The sequence below is a fragment of the Saccopteryx bilineata genome, chromosome 3, assembly GCF_036850765.1.
Source record: "Saccopteryx bilineata isolate mSacBil1 chromosome 3, mSacBil1_pri_phased_curated, whole genome shotgun sequence".
Taxonomy (NCBI): Eukaryota; Metazoa; Chordata; class Mammalia; order Chiroptera; family Emballonuridae; genus Saccopteryx; species Saccopteryx bilineata.
The window spans coordinates 42,469,847-42,496,995 of NC_089492.1; the positions used below are offsets into that span (position 1 = coordinate 42,469,847).

The 27,149-nt window shown below is 36.4% G+C and overlaps 1 protein-coding gene across 2 annotated transcripts in view; it reads left to right on the forward strand.

Moving 5' to 3' along the window:
• The window catches only part of VIRMA (vir like m6A methyltransferase associated), an 80,544-nt gene that overhangs the window by 42,358 nt on the left and 11,037 nt on the right, over window positions 1-27,149 (forward strand). For both annotated transcript variants that reach the window (XM_066266051.1, XM_066266050.1), the window contains exons 9-17: window positions 534-1,025; window positions 1,996-2,150; window positions 4,537-4,619; window positions 7,975-8,068; window positions 8,210-8,754; window positions 9,296-9,531; window positions 9,989-10,241; window positions 12,754-12,971; window positions 20,261-20,393. In XM_066266051.1, the coding sequence (XP_066122148.1) occupies window positions 534-1,025; window positions 1,996-2,150; window positions 4,537-4,619; window positions 7,975-8,068; window positions 8,210-8,754; window positions 9,296-9,531; window positions 9,989-10,241; window positions 12,754-12,971; window positions 20,261-20,393 (2,209 nt within the window). The remainder of the gene's footprint in view (window positions 1-533; window positions 1,026-1,995; window positions 2,151-4,536; window positions 4,620-7,974; window positions 8,069-8,209; window positions 8,755-9,295; window positions 9,532-9,988; window positions 10,242-12,753; window positions 12,972-20,260; window positions 20,394-27,149) is intronic.

Sequence of the window (27,149 nt, forward strand, 5' to 3'; positions counted from 1 at the left end):
AATAAGAAAAAACATATTCTGAACCAAATGGTGTGTTAAAATATTTAATAAAATGCCATATTTTTCGCTCTATAAGATACATGGGCATTTTCCCCTCCCCTTTGGGGGGGGTGCATCTTATGCAGCGAAAAAATGCGGTATATTTTTTATAGTACATGTCCTATATTTTTCTATATACATTAATTGAGATATGCCAAGGGTAGTTAGGACCATGGTGAAAAAGAAGCATTTGATACATAGCCTGGAAAGAAGGCCCAGAATTTAAAGTCAGGGTAGATCCTGGAAAGAGAAAATTTGTCAATATTTATTCAACATCTTTTGAGTGCTAGCTAGGAAAAAGCCTCACAGAACTTTTCATGTTCGTTTGACATAGTGGAGAGAAGACTTGCTACTCACATGTTTTTAGTTAAAGCTACATAATGCTGAGGATAAGAATTATAGCCATGAAAATTTTTACCTCTCCTGTCTAAAGACTACTGAATAAATGAAGAATGTTTTGTACTGACTTAACATATCAATTAATTTTTCTCCAGGTATCTTCACAGTCACCACTTCTTGGAGTTGGTTACCTTGCTTCTGTCAGTCCCAGTTACAAGTGCCCATCCTGGTGTGCTGCAGGCCACAAAAGATGTTTTAAAGTTTCTTGCACAGTCACAAAAGGGTCTTCTGTTTTTTATGTCCGAATATGAAGCAACAAATTTGTTGATCCGAGCTTTATGTCACCTTTATGATCAAGATGAAGAGGAAGGTCTCCAGTCGGATGGTGTTATTGATGATGCATTTGCCTTGTGGCTACAGGACTCAACACAAACATTGCAGTGTATTACAGAACTGTTCAACCATTTTCAGCGTTGTACTTCCAGTGAAGAAACTGACCATTCAGATCTCTTGGGAACCCTTCACAATCTTTATTTGATTACTTTTAATCCTGTGGGAAGATCAGCTGTTGGCCATGTTTTCAGTCTTGAGAAAAATCTCCAAAGTCTTATTACTCTAATGGAGTACTATTCCAAAGAAGCCTTAGGGTAATTTCCTACTTTTTAAGTTTTCTATTATATTGGAAAACTGCTAATGGGCTAGTTGTTTAAAAGGTATTGCTTGGAAAGTAAAAACTATAATTTTTTTTTTTTGCTTAACATAACTTACTAATTCAAGGATTAGAATGACAGAAATCTAAAAATTAAAAATGTAGCTATGAAGCAATGAGGGGGATCTTTTAGCAGCTTCTTCCTGGTACCCCATGGTGTTGACAAGGATTGCAACTGTGGTGCTCCTGCTAATTTGAGTCAAGGGGAATCCTAAGGTACAGGAGTATATATCTTAAGTGTAATGAGGCCTATCTTGCTGTCTTCTCTCTAAATACTATTGATGGTGCTCTAGTTTCAGATGTGATTTGACTGGGTGGGGGGATTGGGAATGGTAATAATTTTCAAGGCCTGTCCAGTAGGGCAGAAGGTTTTAGCGTATGAGCAGAGAAACATGCTCTTCTTGGCATCCAGGTAACTGGCCTCACAGTGGGGTCTCAGTATGATTCCTTGAGTGATGAGTCTTTTAGGGAAAGGCAGAAAACAGTGGTTTCTGTATTGAGCTGTATCTTATCAGAAGATTGAATAATAATGCTACTAGACTGATTCATCATGCTTATTACTATATACCCAGAGTGGACAAACATTTTAAAGGAGACCAATGAAGTGTACTTTCTAATCTTTCATTGCTAATGAAGTATATTTGTTAGTATTTCATTCTTCTGATCATCTTTCTTAATAGAATTTCACTTTCCATTGTGATACACATGCTTTGTTTATATACTTTTAAGTAGTGTTTTTAGGTGAATTGGAGGTGAAATTTAAAATGTTATTTTTTGTCTTGCGGAAATTACTCAGGTTTCATTGTAAAACTCCTTGGTCTCTTTAAACCATGTAGAAAAAAATGTTTAAAATTTTTCATGAAAAAATGGTTTTGTACCAAAAACTTTAAAATCTTATTTTGTTTCAGTGATTCCAAGTCTAAGAAGTCAGTAGCTTATAATTATGCATGTATACTTATTTTGGTGGTGGTTCAGTCTTCCAGTGATGTCCAAATGCTAGAACATCATGCAGCATCTCTCTTGAAGCTTTGTAAAGCAGATGAAAATAATGCTAAATTGCAAGGTATGGTACTTGAGTTATTTTAAGCATTTATGATAGGTGAAGGAAAAAGCCTTTGAATATCTGTAATTAATACTTTATTATATTTTGATAATATACTTAGTAATATGCTGTTTTTAACTCCCTGAAAGTACCTTTTATGAAGGTATTTTATGTGATGTTCTTAAAAAGTTTTTTAGGAAATTGCTGGAAGTAGCTTTTGCTGGAAAGTCATGGAAATTGATGGTTAGTTGAAATTGCTGATCAAAATGGAAGAAGTAGTTTAAAGACAAACTCAAAAATTCATTTTGGCCTGGCCAGGTGGTGGCACAGTGTATAGAACATTGGACTGAGACACATAGGATCCAGGTTCGAAACCCTGAGAGGTCGCTGGCTTGAGCGTAGGATCATAGACATGACCCCAAGATCATAGACATGACCTCATGGTCACTGGCTTGAGCCCAGAGGTCGCTGGTTTGAAGCCCAAAATCGCTGACTTTAGTCCAAGGTTGCTGGCTGGAGCAAGGGGTCACTCGCTGTGCTATAGCCCCCTGGTCAAGTCACATATGAGAAAGCAGTCAATGAACAACTAAGGTGCTACAGCAAAGAATTGATGCTTCTCATCTCTCTTTCTTCTTGCCTGTTAGTCCCTGTCTGTCCTTCTCTCTGTCTCTCTCTCTAAAAAAAAAAATTTTGTTTTGTATACAGTTTGTATATGTGTTCTCTTTTTCTATATATGTATTTCTAAGTACAACACTGTTTTAAGTACTTACACTTAATCAGACCTTAACCATTTGTGGTGAATTAACACATGCAGTCCTTAAAAATGAAGAATAATGAATATGAATGTTATATTCTAAAGTATATATATAAATGTGTTGAATGAAGTTTATGGCAAACTTTATGTGGGCAGTCTTGAAAAGTTTAAGATATCTTATTAAGTTTTTTTACTATTTTATTTTGGTTCCTGGCTTGCTGACTTTACCAAGTAGAAAATTTGATAACATTGAGTAAATATTGTAAATAATGTTTGGCTTTTTTTCTTTTTAATCCTAAATTTTATATGTGATACCACCAGTAAAAGTTGAGTAGTAAACTCAACTTTCAAACTGGAAATAAACTTTTTCCTGAAGTATGCCTTTGTAAAAGGAAGGCACACAGCATCCTCAAATGTATTCTTGCTCTACAGTACTACTTATTCTGGGTGATGGGCACATTTGTATTTGTTTTACTACTCCTTATGTTTTCATTTGAGCAATATATTCTGTGTATGTGAAAGAGTTAAAAATGTCTAGGAGAAATGCTCAGATGTATACAGTCATAATTGTCATGGAGTCTTATAGATAGAACCAAGGAAGACATGACTATTTTTAGTTTCCTTTAGTCATTCCTGTAAAGTATCTTAAACTCTGGTATACTACTTTTTGTATTAGAATGCTTTTAAACAATTATTGATAAAGTATAGGTGTTTTCCATAGTTTCTAGGAAAGTATTGAGTTCAGTTGTGTTATATTTTGTGTTTGCTTCATAAAGAAAGTTTGCTATTATTTTGGGCTGATAGTGTACTTTTAATTTTATAAAGGCTAATTAGGAAAATGAAAGAATTTATATTAAGGGAAAGGGCACTCAATAAATGTCCCTCACATGGGCTTGATCTTGTTAGAGTAACTGTCCCTCCCATGGGTTTGATTCTTATAGAGCTTAATACATTTAAAAATTTATTTTATTTTATTAGAGAGTAAGGGAGAGAGAGGGAGAGAGAGAGAGAAAGGGAGGAGAGCATGAGAAGCATCAGTTTGTAGTTGATTCACTTTAGTTGTGCATTCATTGCTTTTCATACATGCCTTCATTGTGGGGGTTGGGGGGCTTAAGCCAGTGACAGGATCATGTTGATGATCTTGCACTCAAGTCAGTGAGCCCGCAACCTCGACCTTGGGGATTTCGAACCAGTTACCTCAGCGTTCTGGGTCGACACTTTATCCATTGAGCCACCACCGGTCAGGCAGAAATTAATACATTTTGAGCATGCTTGTTTTTAGAGTGGGAGGCAGTGACAGCATTAGGTGAATAAACTGTGGTATTAATTTATAAGCAGTCTGTTTTGTTTAAAATTTATTTAATGCTGCAAAAACAATTTAATTAGATTGTCTTGTTTAAGCATGTAAATGTTTAAGTTTTCAGAAACCAAATACTAAGATGGTCACTTCTTATTTCTCAACCAGTATAGTAGAACATTTATTTTAAAGTTTGTTTAATGAATGAAGGAAGTTTATCCCTGTGTGAAATTTAGATTATTGAAATCAATATGGATCTGGTAATGTTTTTCTTTGGAAAAGAGTACCTTTATTTCCTTTGTTATAAAGGCTCTTATATTTAAATACTATATTATAAATTACTCTTTGTTTTTAAGAACTTGGCAAGTGGCTTGAACCTCTGAAAAACCTTAGATTTGAAATTAACTGCATCCCAAACCTAATTGAATATGTTAAACAGGTAAGTAAAACTTGAAAGTGCCCAATTATATGAACTGTATGATAATATATAGTAATGCATTAAATCACTTGGGTAGATGATGTAGTAATTGTTAAATGTACTGCTTAATTGATTTGTGGGTACAGATTGGTAAATGAATGTAGGTCGGTGTGTGATTGTGTATATACATTATACAACCTCCTGTATTCTACTGCTTTCTACTACCAGATTCTGTCCTATTTTTCCTCTCAAATCAATGTAGAATAATATGACCTACCATTTTTATAACATTTACAAAAGTAATTTAAACTTAAAAACTATGAGAACATATATAATCCTTTGTTAAACTTTAGTGAAAAAGAATTTCCCACAAAATTTTTAGGTGAAAATTGATGGAGTCAATTTCAGGTAATTGCGATGGGGAGTAGTTCTACTGTTTGTTAATTTGGGATGGTCAAATCTGCAATAGAAATAATTCATAAAAGACAAAAATCATAAAATTCACAATACTACAATAATTTAAAATTTTATATATAATTCAAGTAATTCATAATAAAAATTTATTAAAATCATTGCATTGTTTTGGAATTAAAAAAATTTTTTTTGCTCATTAACTAATACAATGTGTATGCATGTACATTGAGGGCATGTACGTTCCTAGATGCATAGGAAATTTTATGTTAGGGGACAGAAGGGACATTTAACAGATGAGCTATGTGTATGTAGTGTGTGTGTGTGTGTGTGTGTGTGTGTGTGTGTGTGAAAACCATTTTAGTCTTGGAGTTGAAATGTGTGTAATATATTGTCTAATCTTTTGCTATTCCGACCCAACAGTGAAGTACCATTTGGAGAATTAGGGGACCGTGTCAGAGAAGGGGAAGGGGTTAATGAAATTATATATACATAACACATAGATACAGATAACAGGACAGCAAATCCCAGAGGGGAGGGAAGGAAGGGAGGGAGTAAAGTGGGTGTGATGGGGGTATGTTGGAGGTGAGGGTATTATATTGAGTGGGATACTTGAATCTATATATGTTAACACAAATTAAAAAGCTTAATGAAAAACATTGAATTATGCCTAAAAACATTGAGATTATTTTAATTTTTTTTTTTTTTTTTTTGTACTTTTCTGAAGCTGGAAACGGGGAGGTAGTCAGACAGACTCCCCGCATGCGCCCAACCGGGATCCACCCGGCACGCCCACCAGAGGGTGATGCTCTGCCCATCCGGGCGTCGCTCTGTCGCGACCAGAGCCACTCTAGCGCCTGGGGCAGAGGCCAAGGAGCCATCCCCAGCGCCGGGGCCATCTTTGCTCCAATGGAGCCTCGGCTGCGGGAGGGGAAGAGAGAGACAGAGAGGAAGGAGAGGGGGAGGGGTGGAGAAGCAGATGGGCGCCTCTCCTGTGCACCCTGGCCGGGAATCGAACTCGGAACTTCAGCACGCCAGGCCAACGCTCTACCACTGAGCCAACTGGCCAGGGCTAAAACATTGAGCTTATAATTGTATAAAGCATATAAATCCATAGTTTAAATTAAATGTTTTAGACTTGGGGGAGAAAACAACAAAGTATGATTTGGGTTTATCTGCTTCAGAGTTTTCTTTACAGAGTTGTCTGCTCTTACCTTTTTTTACTCCATCTCTTCTGAGAGTACTTTTACCTCTGTGGTACCATCATATTCTTCTTTATTATTTACTCTGTGTCTCAGATGACCATCTATAGCTTTTCGTTATAGTCAGTCTTTTAATTTAGCAGTACAATAGTGTCCTGTAAATTTAGATGGTCCTGTGTTTGGGGTACTTGTGCATGGTCAGGAGAATATATAAGGTATCCGATAAATATCAGATAGCCTGGGTAAAAGTGTTTAAGCAAAAAGAAATTTAGTTCTAGAAATCTGAATTACATGCTGTAAGTAAAAGATTTTTTATTTTTATGTAAATCCTTTTCCCATTAATTATAGTTATTATAAGTGACTCTCATTCCAAGATAATCTAAAACAGTTATTCTAAGACTGAAATTTTACTCTGTGGCTCCTTGCTGCCTTATGTAATTTGTGGAATTATTGAAAGGCAACAAAGAAGAAATTAGAGGAAAAGATAATCTAAGGTGTATAACTATGAATTACTTTCAGTTTCTCCTCTGAGATTTAGAAGTTGAAATAGTAACATTTAAAAATGTTATTTCTTAAAAAATTTTAAACCATTTATATATGCTATTCTGTAGAAATTACAAAAAAGAAATTTAAGCTTAACTATTTGTTGCCAGGAAACATGGCATTGGCAAGTGCTAAGGACATAGGCAACTGTAAATTTTTTCCTTCTTACTATGCCCTAACTCCGGGATCCCCAAACTTTTTACACAGGGGGTCAGTTCACTGTCCCTCAGACCGTTAGAGGGCTGGACTATAAAAAACAAACAAACTATGAACAAATCCCTATGCACACTGCACATATCTTATTTTAAAGTAAAAAAACAAAACGGGAACAAATACAATATTTAAAATAAAGAACAAGTAAATTTAAATCAACAAACTGACCAGTATTTCAGTGGAAACTATGCTCCTCTCACTGACCACCAATGAAAGAGGTGCCCCTTCCAGAAGTGTGGTGAGGGCCAGATAAATGGCCTCAGGGGGCCACATGCGGCCCACAGGCCGTAGTTTGGGGACCCCTGCAACTCCTTGGTCAGCAAACCTCAGCTTGTGAGCCACACGTGGCTCTTTGGCCCCTTGAGTGTTTAGCAAAGGCCAATTTAGGAGTACCCTAATTAAGTTAATAACAATGTATCTACCTATATAGTTTAAGTTTAAAAAATTTGGCGCTCAAAAGAAATTTCAGTCATTGTACTGATGATATTTGGCTCTGTTGACTAATGAGGTTGCCGACCACTGCCCTGACTGACCTTCATAACTGGACTCCTGGGGTATCTGCTTTTTTAAAAAATGCATGTTATGTACTAAAACATTTCCTGTTGCTGCTTCAGTTTTGAAAGAGGTTTATTATAGAGCTTTGTAAAATCAGAGTCGTTGTTTAATTTTTGGGACAGAAGATGTATAGAAAGCGGATTTAAATTCTTCATACAGAGAGTTTCAAACATTTCTATATGCTACCTTTGGTGTAGTACTTTTCATTATGCTTTACTTTGCAATTATTCATTTTATTTATATAATATCATATGATACATCATATACCAAAGTTCAGATAACCTTTATAGACTTTATTAGCTTTATGTTTTAAATGTACTTAAAATTTTTAAGTAAACTTGAAACTCATTTTGTTTTTTGAAACTCACATTTTTAACTAATGCCTTCTCTGGGATTTTTTCTTGATCTGACAGGTACCAAGAAATTAAACTTGTTTATTTTTATTTTTAAAGAATATTGATAACTTGATGACTCCAGAAGGAGTTGGCCTTACCACTGCTTTACGTGTTCTTTGTAATGTGGCATGCCCACCACCCCCTGTTGAAGGTAATGTGGCTACTCTACTTAACAACTACCATTTTTTAAGCCTCATATGAATATCATTTATTAAATAAAATATTCTAGGATCTTAACTGATTATTAACATATAAGTAATTGGTTTTTCTTTTCCTTTTATTCTCTATAAAGGTCAACAGAAAGACCTGAAATGGAATCTTGCTGTTATTCAGCTTTTTTCAGCTGAAGGAATGGACACCTTTATTCGGGTTCTGCAAAAATTGAACAGTATTTTGACTCAGCCTTGGAGGCTACATGTCAACATGGGGACTATCCTTCACAGAGTTACTACTATTTCAATGGCTCGCTGCACACTCACTCTTCTTAAAACTATGTTAACAGAACTCCTGAGAGGTGGCTCCTTTGAGTTTAAGGATATGCGTGTTCCTTCAGCACTTGTGACTTTACACATGCTCCTGTGCTCTATCCCCCTCTCAGGTCGTTTGGATAGCGATGAACAGAAAATTCAGAATGATATTATTGATATCTTACTAACTTTTACACAAGGAGTTAATGAAAAACTCACAATCTCAGAAGAGACTCTGGCCAATAATACTTGGTCTTTAATGTTAAAAGAAGTTCTTTCTTCAATCTTGAAGGTTCCTGAAGGATTTTTTTCTGGACTTTTACTCCTTTCAGAGCTGCTGCCTCTACCATTGCCCATGCAAACAACTCAGGTATCACTTCCATATAACATGCATCTTATAAATGATGGCAGTAATGCTCTTTTAAAAGCAGTGATTTTGTTAAAACAAACAAAAGCAAAAGCAACTCTCATTTTTTTCCCCTAAAAAAGACATAAAATAACTGGTGAGGGTGAGATAAAACTGAAGCAAGTCGGTCATTTAGGAAATAACGGCGGGTAACATTTTAAATAAATTTTTGTTAACATGAATTTTATTATGCTGTTATGTATACTTGTACTTTTGTTATTTTTAAACCCGTTTTTTCTCCTTATCATGTGTTAGAATTTTCCATTAACTAGGTTGCTTCACCAATGGACTCTGCTCTACTGACTGTTATCCTGAGAACAATAAGATTTTTTTAGATGCAATGAATTCAAACAAACGTTTAATTGTATGATAGGTGTTTTAAGCATCTTAAATGTTTTCAGCATGCGTAAAGATGTTCTTTTCATAGTAATTCTTCATGAACAGTTTCTGTGACTAAATAAATATTAAAAAATCTACGAACACATACATTATACTTTTTTAACAGGTTATTGAGCCACATGATATATCAGTGGCACTCAACACCCGAAAATTGTGGAGCATGCACCTTCATGTTCAAGCAAAGTTGCTCCAAGAAATAGTTCGCTCTTTCTCTGGCACAACTTGCCAGCCCATTCAACATATGTTACGGCGTATTTGTGTTCAATTGTGTGACCTTGCCTCACCTACTGCACTTCTGATTATGAGAACTGTGTTGGATTTGATTGTAGAAGACTTGCAAAGGTATTTTCATTTTGCATTAAAATTTTTTCCTCAAGTTATTCTACAGATACATTTTTTTAGAATTTGGAAACCAGGGTTTAGAATGCACAGATAAGATATATACCTACAAATATACACACCTATATGTATATATATATATGAGTGTATATAGGATATTTTTATTTAGAAGATTTTAATTCATATGCAAATTGACTTGAAAGTCTTGATTTTGGATGTGTGAAAGGTGAATCGTAAAGTTTTCTGATTTAGAAAATACATTACTGAAAACCTAAATTTATAAATTTTTAAATAAAATTTTATAGTAATTATATATAAAATTCCAGAATTGTCATATCCAAGAAATGGAATGTTTTATACAAGATTATTGTAAGTAGATATGTTTTAAAAAATAAATATTAGTTAAATAATGCCTTAAAGTCAAGAACTTTGTTTACTAAGTATATTGATTTTATTTCAGCACTTCAGAAGATAAAGAAAAACAGTATACTAGCCAAACCACCAGGTTGCTTGCTCTTCTTGATGCACTGGCTTCACACAAAGCTTGTAAATTAGCTATTTTGCACCTAATTAATGGAACTATTAAAGGTGATGAAAAATATGCAGAGATATTCCAGGATCTGTTAGCTTTGGTGCGATCTCCTGGAGACAGCATTATTTGCCAACAGTGTGTTGAATATATCGCGTCCATTTTACAGTCTCTCTGTGATCAGGTATTTATAGTACTTCATAAATTCTGTGTGTGTGTCTAAAAGCTGTTGATGTAACTCTTAGCTGTGAACGAGGAGATCTTACCTATTTTATTAGTCCTGTTGTTTAGGGATATAGATTTTACTAGGAACCAGCAATAAAATGGTTTGGTGCTTCAAAGCTTCCTTTGGGTTTGTACTTCACAGGTTTCTCTGAGAGTTCTTTTCTTTATGAGATTGTGTTCTTGGATAGGTTGCTTTATGTGCCACAGTATTATTTGGGGTTAATTATGTCTAGTATGTTCATTTTTCTTATTATATTATATACCAGTTCATTCTTGAATTTTAAAGCTTTGTGATTGATTTAATTAATACCATGTTTTCCTGTTAGGACAACTTTTTTTTTTAATGTATTAAAATATTTTAAAAATACAATTGGCATACAGTATTATTATATTAGTTTCACAGCATGGTGATTAGACATTCATATAACTTACAGAATGATCACCCTGATTAAGTGTTGTACCCATCTGACCCCATACATAGTCATTACAATATTATTGGCAGTTTCCTATGCTGACCTTATGTCCCGTGACTGTTTTTATAACTGGCGATTTGTACTTCTTAATCCCTTCCCTTTCTCACCTATCCCCTAAACTCTCATCCCACCCAGCAACCATCCAAGTGTTCTCTGTATCTGTGAGTTTGTTTCTGTTTTGTTTGTTCCTTATTTTTTTTGATTCCACATATAAATGAAGTCATATAATATTTGTCTTTTTCTGACTTCATTTAGCATTATACTCTTTAACTCCATCCATGTTGCAAACATCATCAAAGTTTCATTTCTTTTTTTAATTAAGTGAGAGGCGGGAGGTAGAGACAGACTCCCACATGCATGTGCCCCAACCTGGATCCACCCAGCAAGCCCCTTACCAGGTGATGCTATGCCCATCATGGGCTACTGCTCTTTTGCTTGGCAACTGAGCTATTTTTAGCACCTGAGGCAAGGCCATGGAGCCATCCTCAGCTTCCTGGGGCCAACTTGCCCAAACTGAGCCATGGCTGTGAGAGGGAAAGAGAGAGAGAGAGACGGGGGGACAGAGAAGCAAACAGTCGCTTCTCCTGTGTATCCTGACCAGGAATTGAACCTGGGACTTCCACACACTGGGCCAGTACTCTACTGCTGAGCCAACTGGCCAGGGCCCAGTTTTATTTTTTATGGCTGAGAAATACTCAGTTTGGACTGTTTTTGAAGGCTACTACAGTTTTAGACTTTTTCAGACTACTGTGCTTATAGATGCTGACTAAAAGTAGTAGTCAGCTCTCCCTGCTGTCTATATTATTGATTCCCAGTTTATAGTTCTACAATTTAATGGAATTGGTTTAACTTCAACAGTCTATTGTGATTGGGAGCTTTGGAGAATTTTATGTCCAATCTCATTCTAGTTTGTCAAAATGCTCCTGCTATGTCATCAGGTGTTTTTTTTTTTTTTGAGGTAGAATATTTTTAAATTGGAAGATTATCTTTTTCTAGCTAACAAAAATTCAGTTTGTTTACATTTTAACACTGAAGTAGAAACCATTTTTGTATGACTTGTTTTTATAAAATGAGCACCTGGTGAAAAATAGTTTTGGACCTGGTAGAAGTATATTTTAAGTTCTTATACCTCAAAATGCCTATTTGACTGGTGTTTGTTATATAATCCATGTTAGCTTTTATGACCATGCTGAAGAGCACTATGCACATCCTAGTTGCTTTGATCACATAGATATTCTTGGCCTCAATTGTTATATTTCCCTTCTAATTCTAGCTTTATTTTACAGTTTTAATCTAAGTTGGATACTAATTTGCAATATATTGAAGTTATTAAGGATGATGAGACATACCTAAAAGTGTTCCTGTAAAATCCAGTTCTAAAAAAGAGTAGTGGGTTTTTAGTTATTGTTAGCTGAACTGGCTTAATATTGAAAAACCTGAATTTTAAACTATATAAAAGTACAAGAAAGTAGTTAGTTATAGGGTTGTATTTAAAAGTTTATTTGCTCCATCCATCCCCTTATGTGATGTTTTAAATTCCAATATGGATGTATTTATTAAAATTTATTTTTCTGAATGGTTTCTTTATAATTTTAAAATATTCAAATGAAGTACTAATTCAGTGATTTAAATATTTTAGTACCAAAAGTAATTCACTTAACCAGTTGAGGATGCAAACTACACTCAGTGTAGTACAAAAGGAAGAAATTTTAAAAATGTTCTTTTAAAGTAAAAATACTGTGAAGTAAAGTATTTAGTTCATTTCTTTAGGTTTGTATTCTTGTATTAACTTCTATAGGACAGCATAATGACTTCTTTGTTCTTAATGTGTTTGAATCTTAATGTGTTTGAATCTATGTTTAGGATGGGTCTGTAACAATATTTTGATGAGATAATTACTAAGTACTAAATGCTTTGTTTTTCTGAAATAAAAATGCTAAATGATAATGAAAATCATTTTTAAAAATTGTTTTTTCCTACTTCCTTCCTCCCTCACAGGATATTGCACTTATTTTGCCAAACTCTTCTGAAGGTTCTATTTCTGAACTAGAGCAGCTCTCCAATTCTCTACCAAACAAAGAATTAATGACTTCAATCTGTGACTCTCTACTGGCTGTGCTAGCTAATTCTGAGAGCAGTTATAACTGTTTACTGACATGTGTCAGAACAATGATGTTTCTTGCAGAGCATGATTATGGATTATTTCATTTAAAAAGGTAATGTTTTCTCTAACTTAATATATTTTCATGTTTAATTTTTCACTCTGTCACCCCCATATTAACTAATTCATAGCTTTTATAGAAGTTTGAAGGTATGATTTCTTTCATGTGGAGAAATTTTATATTTATGGAAAAGATTTGTTAGCAATGGAATATGCTAATATTAAAATCTTCAAGATTGAAAATGTAAATTGGATAGACAAGTTAATATGGGCATCTTAGAGTATTTAAGGAAATCTTACTGTTCCAAGGATATTAATTCATGTTTTTAAGATTTTTGTTTTGTTGATATATTTACCCTAGTTTTTCAAAGGTGATGATAATGTGATATTATGGACTCTTAAAAGTTGAAAGTCCTGATTCTGTATTTTTTATTTCTAGAGGAATGGTGGAAAGGAAATTAATTTGAAATTATATAAACCTCATGCTGCTCAGTCTCTCAAATATAATTTCTGCTCTGTCTATGCCTTCATTTTTTCCTTTACACTGGCTATTATGTAGATATCCTGTGGAATTTGTAGAAGTATGTAGGGTTATGAGATAGAAAGGAAGAGGAAACATGTATTTGTGTTTCTTACTAATTCTTGAAACATTGGTTGAATAGTTAAGTTCCAACTACTGTGTTTGATGCTGTTACATGCTATTTCCTACCTTCTCCACTGCTTTGTCCTGATAAACCTGTCTCCTCTCCTGTATTTTCTTTTTTAGTTGATACCACCTTCTGAATATCCACATTTTTCTCCTTTATTCCCCATTTTCCAGTGTTTTATCAAAGTCTTTAAGTTTTACTTGAATGATCTTTTTCTTGTAGTCTGAATATTTATTCTATGTCTTTTAAAACTCACTTTATACACTGCACTTCCAAGAAAGCCAAAACACTTTACTTGATCCCTCCATTACTGGCTGGGTTAGGTGCTATCACAAATACCCTTTACATGCCTTTGACATAGCATCATTTGTAATGTTTTTGGCTTTGCTAGATTTATGTTTCTGGTCCTTTTTAAATCTGTAATGTTTTCCTAAGTTATCTTAACCTCCTCTTTTCTCCCTTTGGCGCTGATCTTTCTGTGAAGTCCCAAGTAACCCATATATCTATTTGACATCTCTACTTGACTCTCTAATGGGCTTCTCAAACTGGGCAGATCTAAAGCAGAGCTCTTGATATGTTTGCTTCAAATATTTCTGTCTTTCTTATCCCAGTAAATGTTATCACCATCTACCCAAGTATACTAAAATCTTGATTCTTCATTTTTTTTCACCTTCATAGTTGCCACCCTTATCCCTTTCACTATTATTTCCTTTTTTTTTTCTTTTTTTTTTTTGTGGCAGAGACAGAGAGAGTCAGAGAGAGGGACAGACTGGAAGGGAGAGAGATGAGAAACATCAGTTCTTTGTTGCGGCTCCTTAGTTGTTCATTGATTGATTTCTCATATGTGCCTTGACGGGGGAAGGGAGGCTACAGCAGATCGAGTGACCCCTTGCTCAAGCCAGCAACCTTGGGCTCAAGCTGGTGAGCCCTGCTCAAATCAAATGAGCCTGCACTCAAGCTGGCAACCTTGGGGTCTCGAACCTGGGTTCTCTTCGTCCCAGTCTGACGCTCTGTCCACCGTGCCACCACCTGGTCAGGCTCACTATTATTCCTTCACACTTGATCTTAGCCAAAAGGCCGAGGTGTGATCACTATTATTTCTTGAATGACCCATTGGAATAACCCCCAATCTCTTCTCCTTGCCTCCACTATTGTCCTCCTAAAATCCATTTTCTCAGCACTCAGACTGATCTTTGTAAACAGATACACGTCATTGTTTTGCTTAAATGCTTTTGATGACTTCCACTTGCACTACAAATAAAATCTACCCTCAATCTTTGAGGCTTTATACAGTTTAGTCCTTGCTCATTTCTTTGACTTATTTTATAGCTCTTTTATTCTTTGTTTTGCTCCCTATGAAACTTATTTCTATCTGCAGGCTTTTTTCCTCCTGAAATGTTTTCCTCTACATCCTTCTAGTACTTATTTCCTCATTTGCTCAGGTGTGTGTATAAATGTTTCCTATCTAAATACCTGTCTAAAATAGCCTATACTTTGTGTCCTCATTTCTTATCCCTCTCTATATTTTTTCACTATATTTATACTGTTGGATATTATAAAGTGCTATATATGTTATATAGATTTTTATATATACATTATATATAGATTTATTGCTTATTTGTTTGTCTCCCTTACTAGAGTATAAACTACACGAAGACAGGACTGTGTCTTTACACTCTCCCCAGCAACTAGAAACCTGATACAAAATTTGTACTATGAAGGAATAAAAATGAATACTAGATTCATTTCATCCAGAAATATTTGTTGAATGTGTTCTCTGGGCCAGACACTGTTCTAGGTGCTGGGATTCAGTTAAAAATATTCCTTACTTTCTTGGTGCTTTCATTCTACTAGGGGTAGACAGACCATAAATATATCAGCAATATACATAGTATGTTACAGAAAAACAAAGTGGGACAGTGAGATGGTGAGTAGAGTGAGGGTGCAAGTTGTCATTTGATATAAGAGGAGGTGATTAGAGAAGTCCTCCCTGAGAAGGTGATCCTTGAACAAAGACCAGGACCTAAAGGAGGTGAAGACTACAGCATGTTAATATGGTAGGGGAGAACAATTGGAGATAGCATGCCTAACATGTTTGAGAAACAGCTGTGAGGTCACAGTGACTGCCCTTTGAGTGAATGAACAAGGAGAAAAATGATAGGGCACACTGTCAGAAAAGTAATGGGAGGAGAGTTATAAGGGCCATAGCAGAGGACCATATTAAGTTTTGAGCAGAGTATATATTGCATGATCTGACCTCTGACCTTTTTTTTTTTAAGCTTCTAAGAGAGAAAAAGAGAGACATTGATCTCTGTTGCTGTACACATTCATGCACTCATTGGTTGATTCCTGTGTGTGCTCTGACCAGGGATCGATTCGCAACCTTGGTGTATTGGGATAGTGCTCCAAACAGTTGAACTACCCAGCCAGAGACATGATCTGGCTTTTATTTTTTATAATTTTTCTATTGATTTGAGAGAAAGAGAGAGAGAGAGGAGCATCGACTCTTCTCATTTAGTTCCATTTGGTTGTGTACTCATTGTTTGCTTCTCATACATACCCTGAATGAGAGTCAAACCCATGTCCTCTGGCGTGCTGGGTCAGTGCTGTATCCACTGATCCACCTGGTCAGAGCTTATCTAGCTTTTTTTTAATAAACAGGTCACTATATACTTTTACGTAAAATCCTCACAACTGCAAGACAGGTCCCACTTAAAAAAAATTTTTTTAGATAATTTTGTACTTTTATAAGAGTTGTATAAACAATAGTATAGAGTTAAGATATACCCTTCATTCAGCTTGCATTTATGTGAAATATCTTATTTGTGTACTACTTATCATAACTAAAACTAACATTAGCATAATACTGTTGACTAAATACAGAACTTATTTAGATTTTACCAGTTTTTTTATTAATATACTCTTTCGATACCAAGATCCAAGATAGGATTCTGCATTGCTTTTAGTTGTACCCTTTGTCTCCTCTATTCTTGTTTTTCGCACCTTGACATTTTTAGAGAATGCTTGTCAGTTTTTTTAAAGTCCCTTAATATAACTTTGATGTTTTCTTATGATTAGATTGAGGCTATGCTTTATAGAGAAGGATATTAGCGAGGTGATATGCTTTTCTCAGTGCATCATATCAGGATGTATGCTGATGATACTAATTTTGATCACTTGACCGAGGTGATATCTACCAGATTCTTGACTGATTTTTCTTTTTTTCTTCTTCTTCTTTTTTCCTTTTTTTTTTTGTGTGACAGAGAGAGAGAGACAGATAGGGACAGACAGACAGGAAGGGAGAGAGATGAGAAGCATTAATTCTCTGTTGCGGCTCCTTTGTTGTTCTTTGACTACTTTCTTGAATGTGCCTTGACTGGGCGGCTCCAGCAGAGTGGTTGACCTCGGAGTTTCTAACCTGAGTCTTCTGCTTCCAGTCCAGTGCTCTATCCACTGTGCCACCACCTGGTCAGGCTGATTTTTCATTTTTAATTAGTAAATATTTTGGAAGATGCACTTTGACATTATGCAACATCCTTTTTTTTCTTCTTCTTTTTAAGTGAGAGGAGGGGAGATAGTGAGACAGAGTACAGCATGTGTCCTGACCAGGATCCACCTGGCAACTCCTGTCTGGGGCCAACACTCAAAACTATTTGAGCCACTGGCTATGGGAAGGGAATAAAGAGAGAATGAGAAGAAGTAAGGGAAGAGAAGCAGGTGGTCGCTTCTCTTGTGTGCCCTGACTGGGAATCGAACCCAGGATGTCTGCACACGGGGCTCATGCTCTATCCCAGGGGTTCCCAAACTACAGCCCGTGGGCTGCATGCGGCCCCCTGAGGCCGTTTATCCGGCCCCCACCGCACTTCTGGAAGGGGCACCTCTTTCATTGGTGGCCAGTGAGAGGAGCATAGTTCCCATTGAAATACTGGTCAGTTTGTTGATTTAAATTTACTTATTCTTTATTTTAAATATTGTATTTGTTTCCGTTTAGTTGTTTTACTTTAAAATAAGATATGTGCAGTGTGCATAGAGATTTGTTCATAGTTTTTTTTATAGTCCGGCCCTCCAACGTTTTGAAGGAACTGACCCCCTGTGTAAAATGTTTGGGGACCCCTGCTCTATCCACTAAGCCAACTGACCAGGGCCAACAAACATCTCTATCTAAAACTTAGTCCACTAATTTTGGTGTCCATCAGTGAATCTTGGCATGTGGTAGTTACTATTGTAGTGTTCTAATGGTGATTTCTTCTTTCTCTCAGTCTTTTTTTATATTAATTATCTTTCTCTAAGGAAAAATGATCACTTTTCTATCATTTATTTATATAGCTATTTATATCAATATAAATTCATGGGCATTAATTTTTTCTTGTATTATACTCTATTATAAGTGGATGGAGCATCAGACTGGATGCTGAGGACCCCAGTTTGAAACCCCGAGGTTGCCAGCTTGAGCACGAGGTCGCTGACTTGAGCGTAGGATCATAGACATGACCTGACGGTCACTTGCTTGAGCGCAAAGGTCACTAGCTTGAGCAAATGGTTACTCACTGTGTGCTATAGCCTCCCAGTCAAGGCACATATGAGAAAGCAATCAATGAACAACTGAGATGCTGCAATGAAGAATTGATGCTTCTCATCTCTCTCCCTTCCTGACTGTCTTTCTCTATCTATCCCTCTCTCTGACTCTCTGTCTCTGTCAAAAAAAAAAAAAAAAAGAATAAAAACAAAAAGAAACCAACTGACCTACCTGACAAGGGCTGATTTTTTTTTTATTGTAGATATTCTAATAGGTGTATAGAGGACCATAGTTTTTTGGATTTTTTTGTTGTTTTTTAATACAAGGACAGAGATAGAGTCAGAGAGAGGGATAGATAGGGACAGGCAGACAGGAATGGAGAGAGATGAGAAGCATCAATCATTAGTTTTTCGTTTTGACACCTTAGTTCATTGATTGCTTTCTCATATGTGCCCTGACCATGAGCCTTCAGCAGACCGAGTAACCCCTTGCTCAAGCCAGCGACCCTGGGTCCAATTTGGTGAGCTTTGGCTCAAGCCAGATGAGCCCGCGCTCAAGCTGGCGACCTCAGGGTCTCGAACCTGGGTCCTCCACATCCCAGTTTGACACTATCCACTGTGCCACCGCCTGGTCAGGCTGTACCATAGTTTTTGATAGTCCTTGGAGATTAGGCTTATTTGTTTAGTTTATAGGTAGGGGCTAGTGATTGGTGTAGTCCAGTTTTGATCACATGCTTTTTTCATTAACCATATTATTATATTTAAACTTACTTGTGTTGTGCCTTATTGCATAATTTAAAAAAATTCTCGAGCCGAGTCCTATTTTTCTTTCTTTTATATTGCTTTACTAAAATCCTGTATGATAGCTTGTTAGAATCCAACCACATTTTATTTTTATTTTTTTTCCATTTTTCTGAAGCTGGAAACGGAGAGACAGTCAGACAGACTCCCGCATGCGCCTGACCGGGATCCACCGGCACGCCCACCAGGGGGCGACGCTCTGCCCACCAGGGGGCGATGCTCTGCCCATCTGGGATGTCGCTATGTCACGACCAGAGCCACTCTAGCGCCTGAGGCAGAGGCCACAGAGCCATCCCCAGCGCCTGGGCCATCTTTGCTCCAATGGAGCCTTGGCTGCAGGAGGGGAAGAGAGAGACAGAGAGGAAGGAAAGCAGGAGGGGTGGAGAAGCAGATGGGCGCTTCTCCTGTATGCCCTGGCCGGGAATCGAACCCAGGACTTCTGCACGCCAGGGTGACGCTCTACCACTGAGCCAACCGGCCAGGGCTATCCAAACACATTTTAAAAATATAAACACTACGTGTTTAGTATTAATATACTTTTTATCATTTTGGTTAATTATAGTACTATTAGGAACAAAATGAATATTAGAATACTTGATCTTTGAAGTTCTTCTCTTTTGACTAAGAACTGTAAATGTATCAAATAATTTTAGAAGGAATAAAGTCATGATTTGAGAAATACATTATCATGATTGTCTGTTGTACTTGAAATCACTCTGTATCAAGGATTGGCATACTATGGGATAAAGGCCAAATCTAGCATGCCACTAGTTTTTGTAAAGTTTTATTAAAATGTAGTCAGCATTTATGTGCTGTCTGTGGCTGCTTTTTCACTACACCGGGAGTTGAGTAGTTATAACTGAAACTATAGAGAGAAACAGACTGATTGTGTGTAGCCTGCAAAACCTAAAATATTTACTATCAGTCTCTAGGCATAAAACTTTGGTGACGCCTGCTCTATACCTTTGATTGCCTTCTGTCAGATTATGGTGTCATAAAGATAGTCACTTTCTGTCATTATTATATGTTAGGCTTTTTGGTTAGGCTTCTGAGACACCTATAACCTTATGTTAGAGAAACCCTCAGATTATAAAAAGTATGAAAATGGGGAGCATGTAAGTTTCTTTTTCTAAGTTTTATATCTTTATTATTTGGGGAAGGTTATTTTTTAAGAGCTTAAAGGTTATCTTTGGAAGGAGATACCAACTATAGATAGTGCTTTGTTATACAGTTTGTGTACACAAACACACCAAAGTGCTTTTCAGATTTTTTTAAATGGTGGACTAAATTTTATTTTGTCTGAAGTGAGATAGTTCATTTCTCATACTAGATTTATATGCTCAGATTTTAAGACTTTTTCTCTATTTTTTTTAATTTACAGTTCTTTAAGGAAAAACAGTAATGCTCTGCATAGTTTACTGAAACGAGTGGTCAGCACTTTTAGTAAGGACACAGGTGAACTTGCATCATCATTTTTGGAATTTATGCGACAAATTCTTAACTCAGACACAATGGTAAGTGTATATACATGTGTATTACATGTATTTGTATTTCTTCTTTAAAAAGTTTTATTGGTTGATTGATATTAGAGAGCGAGAGGAAGGAAGAGAGAAGAACAGGAATATACAAGGTGTTCTTCTGTGCTTCGGGATGACACTAACTACTGAGCGTGTGGCCAGGGCTGTAGTTGTATTTCTTAAAGTTAGAGACTTTATCATAAGTTAAAAAATCTCTTGGGTCCAAAAATATCTTGGAATAATGTTTTTTGGACTTGGAACTTAGTCGTGTTTTTTTCTGCATCCTTTCCCCACTATAAAATCAGAGTTTTGATTTATTAAAAAGATCACTATATAAGAGTAGACTTTATTGAACTCTTCTTGAACTTAATAGACATTAATTTATGAATAGTAACTGATTTTGCAACATTAAATAGAGAAAAATACTATATACAATAGAATTTTTATATTGAGTTACCTTGCCAGGGTCCAGTCTCATAATCAAGTATTTATTTATTATCATTTAAATGAGCATTTACTGATTGTGTTTTTGGGGTAAATGTAAAGTTTACTAGACTACTTTGGATTCATCTTAGATATGAATTTTTATTTTTTATTTTTTTGTAAATAAAAGAAACATTTTATTCATTGAAACAATACACTATAATATGATAAATGCATAATAAAAACATTTGCAATATTTTATATTATAATTATGTTTACATGCCTATAATTTTTAATAATAATTGTAAGAAAAAAGTACTCATTTAGATACAAATACATCACATCACATGCAATAGATCGACTCTGCATAGATCAAATACAGACATTTACAGATCAGTCTTCCAATATCAAAAAGAGGACATGTAGGAGGACACTTTTCAAGGGAGAACAGAACTTACAAAAGGACTATTGTCCCTGAAGGAGGACAATTGGTCATCTTATAATGCAACCCATAACTTCAGTTGAACACAACAAACTATGTCAAATTATAAATACCTACCTTACTTAATATTAACTTCTGATCCTTGAACACTCAGCCTACATGTTGTTATTCAGGTTACATGTGTTGTAAAGTATTAGATATGAATTAAAGATTATTAAACTTTGAAATCTTATAAAGAGTTTCTCTCAATAATATTTTCCAAAAACATGCTATATCTTCTGGATACAATTCCAGAAACCATTAATAGGCCTGCCTTTAAAAAGTTTTTGTGGTCAGATAAGTTTGGAATGTCTCACTTGATGGAACTGTGCACATGAGTATATTACAAGCTCTAAAAGGTCCCAGATAAATAGGAACTTGCTTTATTGCAATCTAATCCAGTTGTCCAAATGTATTGCTTGTGAAATACCTCTCTGTGTATATGTGTGTGTACATACACTGCTGTTAACATCCAATGGGTTAGTACTCTGTCAACACTGATTTAAGAAATTTAGCCTATATTTAAGATTTCTGTTTGGGAAACATGATTAGTACAGTGTTACTAAAGTAAATACAATATGGAAGGATTTTATAAGAAAATATTGTTTACTGTTTAGTGTATTTCTGTTATGCATATAATTTAGGATGAGAATATTTATTTCATAAGCCCTTCTTGGCTACCTATTATATTTATAGCTATAGTCATGCCAGTTTTGTTTTGGGTTTTTTCTTTTTTGACAAATTATTGTTTCTTTTGTGTCAATAGTTCATTAAAGTGATTAAGTTTATGAGATGCTTTGATTTTAGAAGTTGGTATATTTAACAGTAGGACTGTGGGTATTCTAAAGAGATTTGAGGCCCTGGCCGGTTGGCTCAGCGGTAGAATGTCAGCCCGGCTTGTGGAAGTCCTGAATTCGATTCCTGGCCAGTACACACAGGAGAAGCACCCATCTGCTTCTCCACCCTTCCCCCTCTCTTTTCTTTCTATCTCTCTCTTCTCCTCCCCCAGCCAAGGCTCCATTGGAGCAGAGTTGGCCCGGGCACTGAGGATGGCTTTGTGGCCTCCGTCTCAGGCGCTATAATGGCTCCGATTGCAGTGGAGCAACGCCTCAGAGGGGCCAAGCATCTCCCCCTGGTGGGTATGCGGGGTGGATCCTGGTGGAGTGCATGTGGGAGTCTGTCTGTCTGTCTGCCTGCCTCTCCCCCATTTCTCACTTTGGAAAAATACACACACACAAAAAAAAAAAGTAAAAAAGATTTGAGTGTTATGTGTTGGAAGACTACTTATTACTTTCACCAGATTATAAACTGCTAATCAGTCAGTATGGTGGATTTTTTATTTCAGTTGATTTGAGAAGAAGGGGGGGGTGAGGGAGGGAGGGAGAAATATCAATTCACTATTCCATTTCGATTGCTTCTCATGTGTGCCCTGACTGGGGCTTGAACCGGTGCTCACAGGATCAAAACGGCATCCCGGGGATCAAACTGACAACCTCAGCACTCTGGGACATGCACCATGCCACTGGCCAGGGCAGTAGATTTTCTTATACGTGTCATCAGTTCTTAATCAGAAACACCAGCCAGTGTTCATTTGTAATATCCATGATATGCTGGGCCCTCAAGGACTGCTGATTAATGCTTTTATTCATCCCTCAACAATACATTTCTGTTTCTTACCTTCTTTATTGGGAAGATCCAGGCCATTTAGTTGAATTTCTAAATCCTTTTTTATCTCCTTAGATTATTTCCCTGTTCTTTTTCATTTCTTGTTCCCTTCCTTAATCAGAGAAAAATGTTCCCCTGCATTACCTCATTTCTATCTGTGACGTAGATCTCCTTTCTAATATTCTATCTAATTCCTTTTCTCTCTCCTCTCTATTCCTCTCCTGTCCTTACTCTTAGCTAGTGGGTAGACTCTCTGGATGTCCAAAGTAAAATTCATTCTTTTCCTCCATACACTTGTTTCATGGTTTTATACCATTGGTCTTCCCTGACCTTTAAGATAAAGATCATGAGATAGTAGCCAACTTTTCCTCTTCTGTTCATCATTTTCAGAAGCTGCTTATTCTTTGTAGTTTATTCACAAACCTTTCATATTTTATTTCCTCTTTTGTATTTCACCATTACCCAAGACTTCTTCTTTTTGCTTTTCATATATTTTTATTGAGCTATATTCCACATCTCATAAAATTCACCGTTTTAAACTAACAATTCAGTGGTTTTTAATATATTCATAGAATTGTACAACCATTACCACTAGTTTTAGAATGATTTCATAACTCACCATAGAAGCTTTGTACCCATTAACAGAAATTCCCCATTCCCCTTTGTTTTTAGCCCCTAGCAACAACTAAGGGAATTGTATTGAATCTGAAGATCAATTTTGGGAATATTAGTATCTTAGTGCTATTGAATCTTCACATCCATGGAAATAGGGTCCCTGTGCATTTATTTAGATCATCTTTAATTTCTTTCTATGACGTTTTGTTCTTCCAATGTACAAGTCTTATACCGCTTTCAAGTTTATGCTATTTTTAGCACTTGACATACTCAGACCACCTGAGCTATCCTCAGCACCCAGAGCCACACTCAAACCATCAAGTCACTGGCTCTGGAAGGGGAAGAGGATAGAAGGGGAGAGGGAGGAGAAGAGAAGCAAATGGTCACTTCTATGTGTCCTGACTGGGAATCGAACCCAGGACATCCATACACCAAGCTGACACTCTATCCACTGAACCACTAGCCAGGGTTTCAACCATTCTTTCTGACTTTTATTCTTCTTCTTCTGGGACTATAATTATGTTGTTGCTCTTGATAGTACACAGCAGGTCTTTGAAGATTCTTTTTTCTGTTCCTTAAAGTGGGTAAGCTCAGCTGACCTGCCTTCAAGTTTACTGATTTTTTTTTTTTAATCAGCTCATATCTGCTATTGAGCTTCTGTAGAGAATTTTTTATTTCATTTATTATACTTTTGGGGATAAGAAGAAAAGCAGGGAGAGAGAGACAGAAACATTGATCTGCTCTTATATATGCCCTACTGGGGAATAGAAGAACCTACAACCTGTGCACTCCAGGACAATGCTCCAACCAACTGAGCTATCCAGCCAGGACTTTTTTTTTTAAGAGACAGAAGAAGGTAGAGAAAGGGGAGAAGGGAAAGAGAGAGAGGGGAAGAGAAAGGAAAGCATTCGTTTGTTATTCCACTCAGTCGTACACTCATTGGTTGATTCCTATGTATACCCTAACTGGTGATCGAACCTACAACCTTGTCTTTTGGGGAGCACAATCTTAACCGATTGACCTAACTGGCCAGGGCCATATTTAATAGTTTAAATAATTCTTATCTTTTTATTGGTATTTTTTTAAAGAATGTTGTATTAGCCATCTTTCCAGTTTCCTTTTAAACATTTACTTCTCTGATATATTCTGAATAGTATTGAGTGAAGTCATATCTTCCTAAAGTAGACATCAGGTCATGTCTCTCTACCCTACAACAACTTTTGGCATCTATAGAATAAATACCAAACTTTTTAGCATGGCATTCTAGACTCTTTACTCTATGGCCAAAAAGCTACGTTTGCCTTCAGTTTTCCCTTAGGGAACATTTTATCCTACGCCATCATCTAAATCTCATCTATTTATACATCTCATCTTGGCTATGTTTCTCTGCTTCTCTTAGCTTGTTGGCTGGCCTATCTCTTTCCCCTTCTCTCTCTCTTTTTTGTTCAGTCAAAACATAACTCATTGTGGCTGTTTTAATGCATCCAGTTTATAAAACCTTTTGAGATTACTTTTCTTTCTATATGTTTGCAACATGTTATTTTTTAATAAATTATTTACATATCTGTTTATCATTTCCCACCTCACTTTCCAAATATATTAGCTCATTTAGGGAAGAGATGATGTCTTATTGGCTTTTCCCCAGTGTACTTATACAGCGTCTTGTACAATTTAATAACTGAAGTACTTGACAGGTGAATAAGGACATATGAAATGTTTTTAGAAAATTGATAAAAAATTTTATTTTCATGAAATGACTATAGATTATAATTTCTTAAATCTTAAAAAAAATTTACTATTTTCACAGTAGTATAATATACAGAAAACTTCAAATTGTGATTAGTTTGACTCTAGATTTTTTAAGACTGCTATTTTAATAACAAGTGGATTAGAACTTAAACTGCATTTTATTTTGTTTGCAATAATAAAAAAAAAGTAGTATGGGGAGATGAATATTTTACATCATTCCAAATATTTCAGTTAGTTCATAGATTTTTTAGAATCTTTTAAACAATTTTATTTTAAATAAATTTTTTAGAGCTGTTTTAAGTTCACAGCAAAATTGAGTGGAAAGTACAGAACTTTCTATATACCCCTCAACTCTCCCACCCCCTTTCCATGCACAACCTCCTTTCCTTTCCTGCTACTGACCTACCAACGACTGCACTACAGTGACACGTGACAGTTGATGAACTTATCTCATCGTAATCCATATCAAAGTCCATGCTTTACACTAGGGTTCACTCTACATACTGAGTATTCTGTGGGTTTTAACAAATGTGTAATGACATGTATCCATCAGAATTATGTCTTACAGATGGTTGTACTTTCCTAAAAATCACCTGTGCTCCACTTATTCATCCTTCTTCCCTACCCCTGGCAACAACTGCTCTTTTTATTTTTAGCGTTTCCATAGTTTTGTCTTTTTCAGGATGTTATGTATTGGAATCACATGGTATGTAGCAAGTCTTCCGTTTGTTTTCATGGCTTTATAGCTTATTTCTTTTTAGCACTGAATAAAATTCCATCTTGATAAACTACATTTTGTTTAACCATTCACCCACCTATGAGGGCATCCTGGTTGCTTCCAAGTTTTGGCAGGTATGAACAAAGCTGCTATAAACATCCATGTTCTGCTTAACTAGGTGATGGCGCAGTGGATAGAGCATCGAGCTGGGACACTAAGGACCCAGGTTCGAAACCCCAAGGTCATCAGCTTGAGCATGGGCTCACTGGCTTGAATGCAGGGTTGGCAGCTTGAGCACAGCGTTGGCAACTTGAGTGTGGGATCAAAGACATGACCCATGGTCACTGGCTTTAGGCCAGAGGTCAGTGGCTTAAGCAAGGGGTCACTGTCTCAGCTGGAGCCCCCCCCCTCCACATCCCCCTGGTCAAAGCAGGTATTAGAAAGCAATCAAAGAACAGCTTAAGTGCTATAACAATGAGTTGATGCTTCTCATTTCTTTCTTTTCCCGTCTGTCCCTCTCTCTGTCACTAAAAAAATTAAATAAATAAACAAACATCCATGATCAGGTTTTTGTGTGGATATGGGTTGTCTCTCTCCCTTTTTAAAAAATTGAATATTTTGGGCCCTGGCCGGTTGGCTCAGCGGTAGAGTGTCGACCTAGCGTGCGGAGGACCCGGGTTCGATTCCCGGCCAGGGCACATAGGAGAAGCGCCCATTAGCTTCTCCACCCCTCCGCCGCGCCTTCCTCTCTGTCTCTCTCTTCCCCTCCCGCAGCCAAGGCTCCATTGGAGCAAAGATGGCCCGGGCGCTGGGGATGGCTCTGTGGCCTCTGCCTCAGGCGCTAGAGTGGCTCTGGTCGCAACATGGTGACGCCCAGGATGGGCAGAGCGTCGCCCCTGGTGGGCGTGCCGGGTGGATCCCGGTCGGGCGCATGCGGGAGTCTGTCTGACTGTCTCTCCCTGTTTCCAGCTTCAGAAAAATGAAAAAGAAAAAAGAAAAAAAAAAATTGAATATTTTGGTCTTTTCTGTGATCTTTAAAAATAGTCATCATTGTAATACTTTCTGATTCAGCTATACCAGGGGTTGGGAACCTATGGCTCAC